General features: G+C 41.4%; 1 protein-coding gene across 4 annotated transcripts in view; it reads right to left on the minus strand.

Moving 5' to 3' along the window:
* Positions 1–1,782: 1,782 nt before the first annotated feature.
* Positions 1,783–14,045, minus strand: part of GRIA3 (glutamate ionotropic receptor AMPA type subunit 3) — a 205,988-nt gene continuing 193,725 nt past the window's right edge. For 2 of the 4 annotated variants that reach the window (XM_030574935.1, XM_030574938.1), the window contains 3 exons: positions 8,455–8,569; positions 5,484–5,731; positions 1,783–3,978 (listed from right to left, as the gene is read on the minus strand). In XM_030574935.1, the coding sequence (XP_030430795.1) occupies positions 5,486–5,731; positions 8,455–8,569 (361 nt within the window). In that variant the 3' untranslated portion in view covers positions 1,783–3,978; positions 5,484–5,485. Of the gene's footprint in view, positions 3,979–5,483; positions 5,732–8,454; positions 8,570–14,045 lie in introns of those variants that run through there. The other 2 variants (XM_030574939.1, XM_030574937.1) reach the window with 2 other exon arrangements.

The following is a 14,045-nucleotide window of genomic DNA, read 5'->3' on the forward strand; positions in this document are numbered from 1 at the left end:
AATCCCAGGAGGAACTGAGTGCCCCCCCACCCTCTACTAGAGTCAATGGCGGATGGGGAGACTGAGCAGCTTGCAGGATCATAAACTTCTTGGATTTCAAACAGTGGATAAATCAGTCTGTTTTTTAAAGCTCACCTCTTGAGAACTTTCAACTGGGAGTTGAGGGCTTGTAGGACTGGGCCCTAGGAAACTATTCAAGTCCAATACAGGGCTAGTTGAAAATTTCCCCATGGAACAGTTTCCCATTGGTAAATGCCGATGTGATGAAACCGAAATGTTTGGTGGGGAATTATCTCAACATTTTGTTTCGATACAGTGGAGATGCTTCATTTTGACTTTGTTTCAACTTTTGTAAGAGAACATAAAATTGAAACCAAGTTGAAATGTAACTGTCCTAGGGTGACACTGGTCCTCTAAGATGGAAGAGGCCAGGGCATCTGAGACTAGTTAGTTGCCTCATAATTACACTTGAGAGAGGGCTCCTGGACCCCAGAGGGAAGGAGAGTGGGTAAAATTGTTGGTGAGAACTGACCAAAGCTGGGGACCCCAAGAGAGTGGAAGGCTCAGGCAGTGGCCCCTAGGGAGAAGGAAAACTCCAACTGGGTCAGGGGAGGCTGAGCTCCTGAACAAGAGGTTTGTTGCCGGAGGATGAATCCCCTGAGCAAGGGTCGGAGTCACAGGCCTGGAGGAGTGTAACACTGCATGAGGATGGAGCCCTCAGACAGCTTGTGAGAAGACTGGTCATGCTCAGGCAAGGAGGCCTAGATCAAGGTCCAGAGGAACTAAGAACAAAGTGCTGCTCTTGACTTTCAGGTGAGTCACTGGGAGCTGATGACCTGGAAGAGGGACCCTGGAAAAACCTGCTGTGTCTTTGTTTGTTGTGGAAATTGGAGTACAGTTTTACTACATGATTTTTGGGGGTTAACTCTACTGGTGTAGATGAATACTTTATACCGAGAGACAGTATTGCACACTGAGACTTGTTCCTTTCATGATCAACTGGAGGAAACCTGAGGCAAGTGCACCTGCCATGCACTAGTCTGCTTCTGGACGGTGCTCCAGCTGGGCTATGAGAGAACATTTTGACTTCTCAGAAAGTTTCATTTTGATGTTTCAGAAACAAAATATTTTGGAATTATTAGTTTGCAATGACAGGAACTTGCCTTTTGACTCAGAATGAAGGAGGGCTTTAAAACATTAGAAATTCTGTTTCCTCACCGGCTCTACTCAACAGGCTTCTCCTTATTCCAAGTGGGGACAACCTGTCTCATCGTGGTGAATTTAGTTGCCTGGTGGGCCACCTGTGTCTGCCTTATCCCAAGGTAGCAGTAACTCCTGGGTTGTTTGATGGAGGGGAGAGGGACAGACTCAGAGATGGGAGCTGTAGTGTGTAGGTGATGAAGAACTGAGCTTCCCGACACATGTGAGCCTCTTCAACTTCTACTTGGAGAGCTGAGTAACACTACATGAATGGAAGCTGAAGATGCTTAGCACCTTGCAGATTTAGACCCCAGGGGTAGCTCTTAAATTTGGGCTGCGCCTTTTTCCCATAGCTGGCCCAATGCGGAGTCCCCTCAGTACGCTGCATTAAGCCCCCCAGATGAATGAGAAACTCTCCACTGAAACATCATAAATAAAATGGTGCTTAAACAATATAAAGTAATCTAAGGAATCCCATCGGCTCTCTTCAGCCCAACCAGCAAGGAGCCTTGAATAAAAAGTTCAGAGAAACTTTTTTTCCTTACCATTTTATTTACAAAATGTATTAAAACTCTTTGTACAACACCTCATTAAAATGAGGCTGAGTAATTTATACCCACACATGCAATTTATGCTTTTACAGCCATTAGTTTTGCTTGGCAATTTTTTTTGTTCACTGAAGTGCAGTTTTAATGACAAAAAATAGGAACTTAATTTAAAAATAAAATAAAATAAATAAAAGAAAGGACAAAACCAAATAAATAATAATAATAAAAAAAATTCCTCAAGTGACTACTGCTGAACTTCCAGAGCTTGGAGTTAGTAACAGGAATTTGTAAGCTATCAACACTTTTTTTGTTTGTTTTTTTCCATGCAAGGTTTAAAAAATAACAAATGGTTTACCAAACCTCTTCACCCGTGTGAAGCCTCCACCCATAAAAATTGATTTGATAAACATACATTTTTTTTATACAGTTTCTAAGAAAATGTTTTTGTTTTTTAAATACAACTTATAACTGCACAGCTTTAGCTTTCCCTTTGCCGGGACATTATAGCATTCAGAAGTTGAAAATCACAGTTTCATGAGAGAAGAAAAAACATTTTCATTTTGCTCAATACCTTGTTAAAAACTTGAACAGTGAATTGTTCTCTTAGGAGCTTTAACTTCTGTATATTACATTGTCAGAAATATGTTTTTCTTTAACAAGACTTTCTCATATTATCTTTTTTTTTATTCTCACAAAAGATCAAATATATTGTCAGTGAACTAAGAGACCTATGGGTCAAACTTCTTTTTAAAAATGATTATTCATTATCACTTTGCTTTTTCCGTGTCTGTTACTGATGAAATAAAACTCTATTGAACTACAGATATTACATATTGTCTTATTAGAGGTAATTAGTATGCATATACTTTAACTTTTTTTTCTTGTAACTGACAATATGTTTAAAGTTTTTGTTTTAAAAAGTTGCAGTTAAGTAAGTCTTTTTCTGGCAGAGTGTTAAGTTTGAAAAACTGCCCATATCTGAGAAGTTGGAAGTGAATAATACTGAGCCTCTATCTTTAGCAGTATATTTTGGAATGCATTGTATCCTTTACAAACTAGGAAAGGACACAAGCTTCCTTTGATGAACAGCCACGAAACAATAACTGGCAGGAGCTGATATAATATAACAGTACTAGCAACAGTAATGTGAGATTGCGTAACTCTAGTCTGGAACTGCAAGTCTAATTCGAGATACTATCCTGCTTCCTTATTTCAGTTTTTTAAAATGAGAATTAGCCAAAAAGCATCGTCTCTCAGTGCTAGTTTTTGAGAAAAGTAGTTTTAGTTATGTGTGGGGAAAACTATTCTCCTGCTCTTCTCTCGCCTCATTGCGTGATACTAAATATTGAATTAAAATGCAAATGCACAGCAAGAAACCTAAATCATGAATGGCTACTTCTAAAGCCATCTAATGCCATTTTAATAAAGCACTGTAGGTATGCCTGATGATAGAAAAAAGAAGTATATTTTTGCCTGTACTATAGTTAACTTGTCAAGAGAATTCATTTGCTGATCTGGAAGCAAGATACAGAATTCTACAAATCATTTTCTTTTGGATTTACAGATGAATAATTATTGACCCTAACTTTTTAAAGCATTTTTTGTGTGTGGTATTACATTAATCTTTTATTGATATACATGTTTCCTCAAACGATTTGGAGGATTTGAAGTGGTTAGAAAAGAAAATCACACCACTGCTTAAAAAACAAAACAAAAAAACCCCACGAGAGCATCTTGACAGCAGTTCTCAGAAGTAGTGACAGGCCAGTCTGTTCATAAGAAGTGGAATTCTGAGGCTTTATATCAGGAATAGTTTAAGAACTTGGTTAGGTAGGGGGGCATATGATGAAACTGACTCTTGCGGATTTTAGAACATAAGTTCATATACTGTGCAGTGGTATCAAAGAATGGCTTTTGTTGAACTGATTTTTTTTTTACAATAATTTTTTTTTCACATACTAGTATCTTTTACCAGTTCGGTTTTTTTTTAAATTTTCAAGCAAAGCAAGAATATTTCAGTGATGGTTTTGCATTGTTGAGTCTCAGAGTCTTCAATAAGGCACTGAAGGAAAAAAAATCAGTTTTTCCTATTAAAAGTTCATTGCACCAGCATCAGTGTGTGTCATGCCTGACACCTAGGAGAAAGTAAAATTGGCTCAGGTGGTCAGGGTCCATGGAATATCCACATTCTCAGCTGCTCCTCCGGTTGCATGCTGTGAGAAGCGAGGATCTGTAAGAAAAATACAAATATTTCAGTTGTTTTCTTCTGAAAGGAGACCATTATATCTAGGGGAGAGTGAACCAGTTTACATAAAGGAAGGATTAAAAGCTATTCAGGGCACAGATAGTCTCTCTCTCTCTTTTTCTCTGTTTGTACTCCCCCTAGCACAATACTGCCCCAATCGCCATTCAGTCTTTTGGATGCGCCCATACTACCAGTATTTACTCCTGATGATAAAGATTGCAGCGAGGCTTTGCAAATGTCCAATTAGATTCTTTGAAAATAACTTACCATTATTTTACTCACCTTGTCCCTTTCTGCTTTTGGCCAGAAGCTGTAATGCCACAAGCTAGACAGTTCTTGTAACATTTCTAACCCGATGGGAAGCAGGACGTTTTGGGAAGAGAACTTGTTCAGGGAGTCCATTGCTCCTTTCATTGATGTCAGTGGAAAGGTTCCATTCAAGTCAATTATCTGAGGGGTAGGCGTGTTAGTCTGGATCTGTAAAAGCAGCAAAGAGTCCTATGGCGCCTTATAGACTAACAGACGTATTGGAGCATGAACTTTCGTGGGTGCATGCATCCAACAAAGTGGGTATTCACCCACGAAAGCTCATGCTTCAGTACGTCTGTTAGTCTATAAGGTGCCACAGGACTCTTTGCTGCTTTTACAGATCCAGACTAACATGGCCACTCCTCTGATAATTGACTATAAGGTGCCACAGGACTCTTCACTGCTTATTCAAGTCAATGGAAGCAGGAGTGGGACCCCCATTTTGTAGACTCAGAGGTGTGGGTTATCATCAGCCACCATAATTCTAATCTGAACTGAGTTATGCAACCTTCCCCCTCATCACTTACAGAAACAAAGATTATCTGAAAGTTAGAATTCCTTTGCTTTTTAGTTTAGCTATAGGTGTAATATGTAAATTACTCTGTTCAAAAACTTCTGGAAAGGCATTGATTTGGTAATTAACTTGTACTTTTGTCATGAAGAAATCACCCACTTCTATTGTAGAATTCGAGATATTTTTCCAAATTTCTCATCAGGAGCAGGTACAATATTTACCAGACTTCCTAGAAGCACTTAGCTGAATTGAGCATAACTTCTTAAAAAAAAAAAGGGGAAAACATCACAAGCAAAGCAGAAAAGATTTCTAACTGTACAGTTAATATTTAAAGGGATGGATGGGTAGAACTTTTTGAAACACTGTGCTATTGAAATGTCAGAACCTCAGATACAACAGTCTTTCAATTCAGTATCAATTCTGGCACCGCCATTAAAGATATGGAATGGAAATTGGTCTCCTTTTGATTAAGAAGACAAATAAAATCACAAATATTACTGTGTATTGTGGAAGAGCTTTTCCAGACTCTATTATGAAAATTATTGCAGCTCCTTCGCTCTGATACATATAATAACTCTGAAAAATTACTCATGCTGGGGAGAGGGGGGAAGAACAGATATTAGCAAAATATAAACCAGTTTATTAGCTTACTAGACCTGAATCGTACCCTTAGATTTTAACACTTTCTGTTCCATACACGTTGTAGCCTTCTCTGTATGTAGCATAATTCTGGGTATTGGTTGCAGGAGCAGGTTTAAAGTTTTGTGTATTCTTTGTGAGTTTCATTCGTTTGGACTCTGCACGAGACTTGTAACAGAATTCTATCAAAGCAACCATCATGGCGAGACCGAGACCTCCAACAAGAATATAGAAAACCCCAGCAACATTGCTCAGGCTCAGAGCACTTGTCTTGTCCTAAGAAAAATGAACCACTTGATTAGTTTTTTTCCAGCAAATAGTCAGATTGGCTTAGCGTGGACATACATAACTCTCTTTGCATCAGACTCCCTGCGCCCACACATCCAGAAATCCCAGTTCAGAATGTCAGGTGCCCCAAATACTTGTACCTAGTTACTTTACATGCTGGAGCTCATTTATTCGTGTTAGTTTCAACTTTATCTCAATGACACAGAAATGGGTTAAAGTAGGGATTATCAAGACCATTACTGTGCTATCTCACCCTGTTCAGTGAGTGAAATCCTGACCCTAGTGAAATCTATAAGAATTTTGCCATTGACATCAATAGGGCTAGGATTCCACCCAGCAAGCCTATATGCTGCTGAGTATATCTAATAGCAAACAGAAGGCATCTAGCCTCATTCTCCCCAAAGAATATTTTTGGAATTTCCCATTGGGTAGATCAATGACTGCATAAAATAAAGTAGAATTTATAGAAGTCCATTCTGAAACTAACAAAACACAAGATTTAGTTATTTTTGGTGAATGTAGAGAAAATAATTTGGATGTTGAGAAAATTATCTGGTTTCTGTTTAACAGTAAATTTTTTTTTCCTTTTTTTTTGAGGAAGACGGTCAGTTACTTTCAGGTCCAGCTAACTACACTAGCACCCGCTGTTATAAAAAGAGGTTGGTTTACTGAATATAATTAATATTAATTTTAAAAAAGCTGTCTACATGCACCCTCAATGCATGGCAGACAGGGGAAGTCTTTCATTTCAAAAAATAGAATTTTTGTAATCAGATTATGCAGAATTGTAACCATTTTGCTGCTGAATTGAATTGGTCTGCATTTATTAAATATTGTTTATGCATACTTTACTTCTTTTGAGTTGCAACACACAGAATCTAGGTGGCTGTTGTCAAGCCAGATGCCAGAGAAATCTGCAGTAAATATTTTTACTAATTTAATATATTTGCAGGTAGACCTTGATGCATGACAATTCTCTGGGGATGTCCAAAGCGTCTGTAAAATCAGGAGAAAATACAGTCTGCCTAGTAACAGCCTGGGGGAAACACAGGCATTTTGGATAAAGGCAGTTTTATAAATTACCTTCAGTTTTAAATTTGATGTTTGCAGTTGTATTTCAAGCATGTAGAGCCTGATCCTACAGTTGTGCATTCAGCTCTCATTGATCCAAAGTTATTTGCAACAGCTGGAAGAGCAGGCCTTGAGAGCAAATTCCAGTCCTATTGAAATCAATGAGTTTTGCTGTTGACTTCAGTGGGACCAGGAGACAGCTCTAAAAGAGTAAAACACCTAATAATGGGGAGATTTGCAAAGACACCAAGGGGAGTGATTTTTTTTTCCGATGGCAGTTGGGTTGCTTATCTCCTCTTGGTGTCTTTGAAAATCCTTTCCAATAATGCTTAATGCTGGGTCATCACTGGTTTTCCTCACTAGTTCTACTAGCATTAACTAAACCTCTGTATTTTCATTACCTGGGTTAAGCAGAATATTTCCCCCCAAATAAAACAGGAAATATACAAATCATGGGCCTGACTCAGCCGCTATTAATCCACATGTGGAACTTCCTGAAGTATCTGGGAATTCTACATGAGGAACAGCTGCAGAGTTACCTGATGTCTGGCCCTCAGTGATTAGTTTTAGTATGCAGCTTGGTTACATTAAACCATACACTGTACCAACAATACATTTAAAGCAGTGGTTTTCAAACTATTTGAGCGGAGTGCCTCACTCCTTTGAGTTACAATTTTTGTTGCAACTCCCAATACCTGCTCCTTCCACCTCTGGGTTTTCAGGGTGGTGGAAGACGCGTGCATGATCTCTAGGGACAGAGCCAGTGCTGTGTGTGGACACATTAACGCTGACCCATGGGCTGGGTGGCCCACTGAGGCGATTTGGAGGTGGAGGTGGTGTTTCCTCCCTGAGCTTTGCCTTGTGGGGCTGGCCCCAGCCTCACCACTTGCTCCCTCGAATAGTCCTCCATGCTGCCCTAGGGGGGCATCCCCCACAATTTGAAAACCTCTGATTTAAAGTATGCCAGGTATTCAGATTATCCCACAAAACTTCTGGTATGGAATGTAGTAATACAGGAGCAAAATGGTTCAATGCACAATAAAATGAATGTCCAAGATTTATGAAATGAGTAACCAATAATATCACAATATTAGTTTTCTTAGAAAAAAATTCAAACAGAAAATTTAAACTTTCTTGGGGGTAGTAGTGGTGGTGGTGGTGGTGGTAGGAAGGTGTTTCATGCTCATCAATGTGATGTGTTTCCTGAAAATATCCATCCTTCCGAAGCATGCATGGCCTATCACTCACAACCAATGGGGACAGAAATTTTAGTTACAATTTTGAAACAAAATTTTATGTACTCATAACTCAAAAATGAAAAGCAATGCTGGGCTAAATAATACATTGACTGTGATGAAGCTTGTAGGTTAAATGGAGATACCAGTCTGAGGTTTGTTTAGGCATTTTCCATGGCCTTTTTTTTCCCCAGCAAAATATCCAAGTAGTAAAATGTACTTACAACTAAAGTCTTTGATACTGTAAAAGAAAAATGCTGTCATATTCTGATCTTTAATGTGTCTAGTCTTTTCCCTTGAGCCTTCAAAACGTAAATATTAACTTTTGAAAGTCATTTTTGTATAAACACACATTGGGTCAAAATGTGATTTCTAATCAGTACAAAAAGACCTTCGGCGACTGACCTTACTTCCGGAGTCCTTGGCTCCACATTCACCCTTATCGTACCACCATTTGTTTTTCAGCTTGTCTAAGATGCCTTGTTCACTGAGTTTCAATACTGCAAGGTTTACAGGAGTTCTTCACGTGGGAAATAACATAAATAACATTATATTATGTTATTTTATGTTATTCAAGCTTTTAACTACTTTAAAACTATACAAAGCGATAAAGCAGGGTTCCTGGCCACAAAGTAATTTATACTGCAGGCAACTGGATCATCCCCTTAAGTTAATGCTAGAGCAACACTATATTACCAGGTCCTGCCCATATCGCTTTGAGTAATCGGCACGCACTGTTAAATAAAAATAATGGAAATCAAGTAACTCAAATTTTCCCTTTTTAGTAGAATCATTAGACAGCTCACAGTAGCTTCACAAGTAGTCTGAGAAATTTGAACTTACAAGATATCTTATTGCACTAACAGAGAGTAAGCTAGTATAGGTAAGCGGGGCTTTTCATGTCCTGAACAAATTAACACCAGTGAATAATCAAGGCCACCTGTACAGAAATTAGGTACAATGAACTAAGGCTATAGGAAAAATTCCACATAGATCACAGTGTGAAACCCTCTCAGTTTGCCTGTTCTCCTGCTTGGCATGAAGTTGGGAATGCTCACTTTTTAGTCTGTGTAGCGTGGCTAGGCTTTTCACAAGCAAGACCCAGCTTGCAACATCAAGGTCTCCATGAGCAAAAAGGGAGCCGGTGGGGGAAGCTGAAGCTTGTATGTCACAGCAATGGAGGTGGGGGAATTTTGCTAGATTTCATGGCACTGTCTCTGTGACAACTTCAGAAAATTCCCCCAGTTGGTGGAATATTTTCAGTTTCACCACAACACGTTTCAGCAAACCAAAAAACCTGGAACCTTTCCCTTCCTACACACAAAACAAAGCAATTGAATGTTCTTGACCTCAACTCATTATGTTTTGAATATTGTAGTTCAAGATATTTTCAATATACTTAAAAGACAATATTTACATAAAATAACTGTAGATAATACCATGTTATAGAATGAGTTGTCAGGCATAGAAACAGTGGGCCATATTGTCCACTATAATTGGTGGTGGCTACTGATGAGGGATTTGTTTTTGCTAACTAGCCTAGACCTTTTCTCCGTGGGCAGGCCCAGGGGAGGCTCTAGACATTTCGCTGCCCCAAGCACGGCGGCATGCCAAGGGGGGCGCTCTGCTGGTTGCTGGTCCCGCGGCTCCGGTGGACCTCCCGCAGGCGTGCCTGCGGAGGGTCCGCTGGTCCCGCGGCTTCAGTGAAGCCGCGGGACCAGCAGACCCTCTGCAGGCACGCCTGCGGGAGGTCCACCGGAGCCGGGGGACCAGCGAGTGGCCTGCCTGCCTCCCTCCCAGTGACCGGCAGAGCACCCCCTGCGGCATGCTGCCCCAAGCATGCGCTTGGTGTGCTGGGGCCTGGAGCCACCCCTGGGCAGGCCCCAGAGCGAAAAGGACTGGGCTTGGCCTGTCACTTTGTTTCTTAAAATACAGTCCACAAAGGGAAGAACTGGCAAAGTTTAGCTGCAGCACTATGGAGTGCTGTTGGGGGAGGAAACAGGCTAGTTTTCTTCTAGCCCCTAAAAGCCGCTCCCTGTACTGAATGACCAGAACATGGTCTCAGGTTGTCTTGTCTGTGAACAAAGAGGGACCTAAACAGCCTAAGTACAGAGCTCCATTCCCTTCTCTGCAGTTGTTCAAGGAGTCTGATTGTGAGCCAGCTGCATCGAACAGAGGCAGTGGGTGGGTCTGGTAAGACGTTGGGGTTCTGCTGCCTGGTGGGGGAAACTCTGCAACTCAGCAAAGCTGATGGTTTGTGGGAGGAGGGATGGGTGGTGGTGCCTGGAAGGATGCCTGCCTGGTGCAAGTTGTGGTCAGCTGTGCAGGATGGCAGAGTGTCCTGCTCCTTGATTTTGTGTCAGCACCAGATACCACTGGTGATGCAGATTTTTCCTGCATAAGGTTACTGGAGACTTGAGTTTGTACATCATGCTCTTCGGCCAGCCATTATATGTGTGTATTGGGGCAATGGGGAGAAGTTCATGGCCATCAGAACTGGCAGACAGGTGAAGCCAAAGAGCCCACAGATCTTCTGAGACCTATGATAGGTTTCAGGGATCCACTGAAGGCCCGGACAATCTTTCCGGATGCCTTGTGCCTCCACACATCCTCTTAGCTTCTCCTGGTCCTCAGGAAACTAGAGGCTCTGGCTGCTAGCCCAAAAGGTTACATCCAAGAAGAGGAACCCTAGTTAAGTAACTATAGGACATTTCCTCCCTGCTGCTCCTCACATGGATGCTTCTGTTTCAGAGTAAGACTGTCTGTGCCCTTGGTGTGAGGGGGAGACGGTACATTGCAACCTGAGGCAGGAAAAAGTCCCATTGGCTATTGAGTTTTGCCTGAGCCAGATGAGAGTGTAGGCCTGTGCCCGCTGACATGTGGGAGAGAAGAAAGAGTGCTTCAAAGTCGAAGGCTGCAGTGAGCTGCCTTAGTACTAAACAAACTCCCACCCTAGAACTGAGGTAGCCGATCTGATGGTTAGGTCAGAGTAAGGCCTTGTCTATAATAAAAGCTGCAGCCGTTAATAAAAATCAGTTTAGTTAAACTGGTGCAAACCCGTGTGGCCATCCTTAAATTGATTTAAATATGGCTTATATGGATTTTAGCTTAAGTGTTAATCAGCTAAATCAATTTTAAAAATATGCCTTTAATTAAACCAGAGCAACCTCTAACTGCTGAGACAAAGTCTGGCTTTCCCTAAAAAAGGGAGGGTGATCAAGTGCAAAGAAGGCAGCAGTAGAACAAGTGGAACAAAATATCAGGAAGTTCTTTAAAAAGTGTCCATATCTGTTGTTAATGTGCAGTGCAGCTAGTACCCTCAACTCTTGCTGAAATTAGAGGGCCCTCAGAATCTCACAGGAGCGGGCCCAGCGATCGGTTAGCTCTGGCTGATCCAGAAATGTGCTCCATCCATCTCTGATACCGGAACTTGCAAGAGTGTCTTTCATACTACTTGCCTTTAACTAGCTGTGAGGATCTGGACCTAGCTGGGGGAGGGATAGCTCAGTGATTTGAGCATTGGCCTGCTAAACCTAGGATTATGAGTTCAATCTTTGAGGAGGCCATTTAGGGATCTGGGGCAAAAATCTGTTTGGGGATTGGTCCTCCTCTGAGCAGGGGGTTGGACTAGATGACCTCCTGAGGTCCCTTCCAACCCTGATATTCTCTGTTTCTATATGTTCAAAAGATAGAACCGTTCAAATGATTTAGGCTTAGATCCTGCCTGGGCCTTAAGCAAGGGCACGGTGGGAATCAAAAGGGCAAAAGTAGGGAGGATTGTACTCTAAATGGGGAGAGAGCTGGGGAAGAGGAGGTGGGCCATGGTCCACACTACCTCCAGGAGCAGGACCACAAGAAAAGTGTAGTGGAAACTGTTTTCTCTAAGGCAGAATACCTCTGGATGCTCCCTCAGCAGCAATGCAGCTCCACACTGGCCCTTACTCTGGCCTGTGTCTAAGTAGCGTGATTGAGCCATTCATCCCAAAATAAGACTGTCCTCGCCCCCATGATTAATCTAAATCAGTAGTTCTCAAAGCTGGTCCTCTGCTTGTTCAGGGAAAGTCCCTGGTGGGCCGGGCCAGTTTGGTTGCCTGCCACGTCTGCAGGTTCGGCCGATTGCCGCTCCCACTGGCCACAGTTCGCTGCTCCAGGCCAATGTGGGCAGCGGGAAGCTTCCTGGAGTAGTGAGCCGCGATTGGCCAGATCTGCGGATGCGGCAGGCAAACAAACTGGCCAGGCCCGCCAGCAGCTTTGCCTGAACAAGCGGCAGACGGGCTTTGAAAATCACTGATCTAAATAAATATATATCCCATCAATATATACTCTGTCAAGTGCTTACAAATCTAGATTTAAAAAGGAGAAAAATAAACATGCTTCAGAGCACAAGCACCACCAAAGCTGTAATCTGCATGCCCAGCTACTGCATTTCACAAGGTTGGTGTGGGTGCTAAAAACTAACATGAAGCAATTTAAAAAATAAAAAATCATAGTACCATTATGTGCCCTCAGGCTGTGCAAATTCCCAGATAGACGAGCAAAATGTCATGTCAGTAAGTGCCAGCCCAGTCACATATTGCCCTCAATTGATGTACGGAGCTACCCTTAATAACAGTGGATCTGGGGCAGTATATCTTCCTATGAACTTCTCTAGCTGGCCAGACAGAGACAGCACAGCTCCTGCCGTACTGATGGTATCCTGCACATCACTAGGCTTCACGTTTTCTGATATTTTCTTTGTAAAAATTCCTATTTAGAATTCACTGTAATCTAATTAACTATCAGTCCAGGAAGCTTATATTTTCTCTGCTGGAGACAAGTGCTGCATTGCGGTGATGAGCCCCAAGAGGGATGACATGTTTGCTATCTCAGCCTTGGCAGAGCAATTATGGAGCCCCCTCAACCAGCATCTGCTGGAATTAAAAAGTCAGACATATCACTGCTACCTTTTGTATGTGTAGCATTTCACAATGTCATGTGAGCTTGCTCATGAATCCAGAGTGAACAAGGAAGCAGAAGCCACTGACAAACAGTGCAAATAACCCATGTCCTAGGAAGGATAGCTACATATGTAGCATATTCAAAAGGCTATAAATTCCTGCCTTGCATAAAAGGTTTTTGCATAGTTTGAATGAGTCAGGTCTCATCCTAGCCAGCCCCCCTGCAACGATTATGTATTTGCATCTTCAGATCAGGTACTTATATTATCACATGGACTTGAGACACAATGTAGAATAAATGACAAGAAGCTATGCATTTGTTAGGCTAATGCATAGCATGACACTAAAAGCTGAATGCCTTTATCCACCTGTGGCCAGGCCCAGTACAAACCCCGTAGTGGGTTATAGCTCAAGAGTTGAGTGCTCTAAACAGAAGTTACATTAACAAATAAAAATCCAATTTATGCAACATATTTTTCCACTCTGAAAAATAAGTGTGCAGTCAAGAATAAATGACCACAATAGGGAAAAGGTTATAAATACCTTTTCTGCCATCCTGCATATAATTATTGAGAAATTATTTTTCCACCCATTCCAAACACTCTCTTAATTTGCATGTCTTTATAAAATCCACAGAGTACAAAGAATTTGCATATCATCCAATACATTACAGATTAGCTTTCATAACTTTATACAGAATTGGGAAATGAGGACAGCTTAACATGCAAATTAGGGTTTCTTAATTTTTTTTTAAAGCCAACGTTACGTTTAATTATGCACATCCAAGTTCCCAAAAAAGTAAACTAAAATTATCTGAACTAAACAGATGGGCAGTTGCCTGAATCATGGTTTTCTATATAGCTTTTCATCATATGATCCATTTAAATAACACTGCTTGTAGGAATTGAAGCTGAGCAACAATTTTGGTTTCCTTTTTTCCTGACCCCTCCCCTCCTAGTTTAAAAAAACATGAACAGGGATGGGTGCCTGGTTGTGTGTGATCTCCTAGTCACTATCTGGTATGTTCATCAGTGTTGCTTTTTTTTTTTCTTCTTGTAC

The sequence above is a fragment of the Gopherus evgoodei genome, chromosome 9, assembly GCF_007399415.2.
Source record: "Gopherus evgoodei ecotype Sinaloan lineage chromosome 9, rGopEvg1_v1.p, whole genome shotgun sequence".
Taxonomy (NCBI): Eukaryota; Metazoa; Chordata; order Testudines; family Testudinidae; genus Gopherus; species Gopherus evgoodei.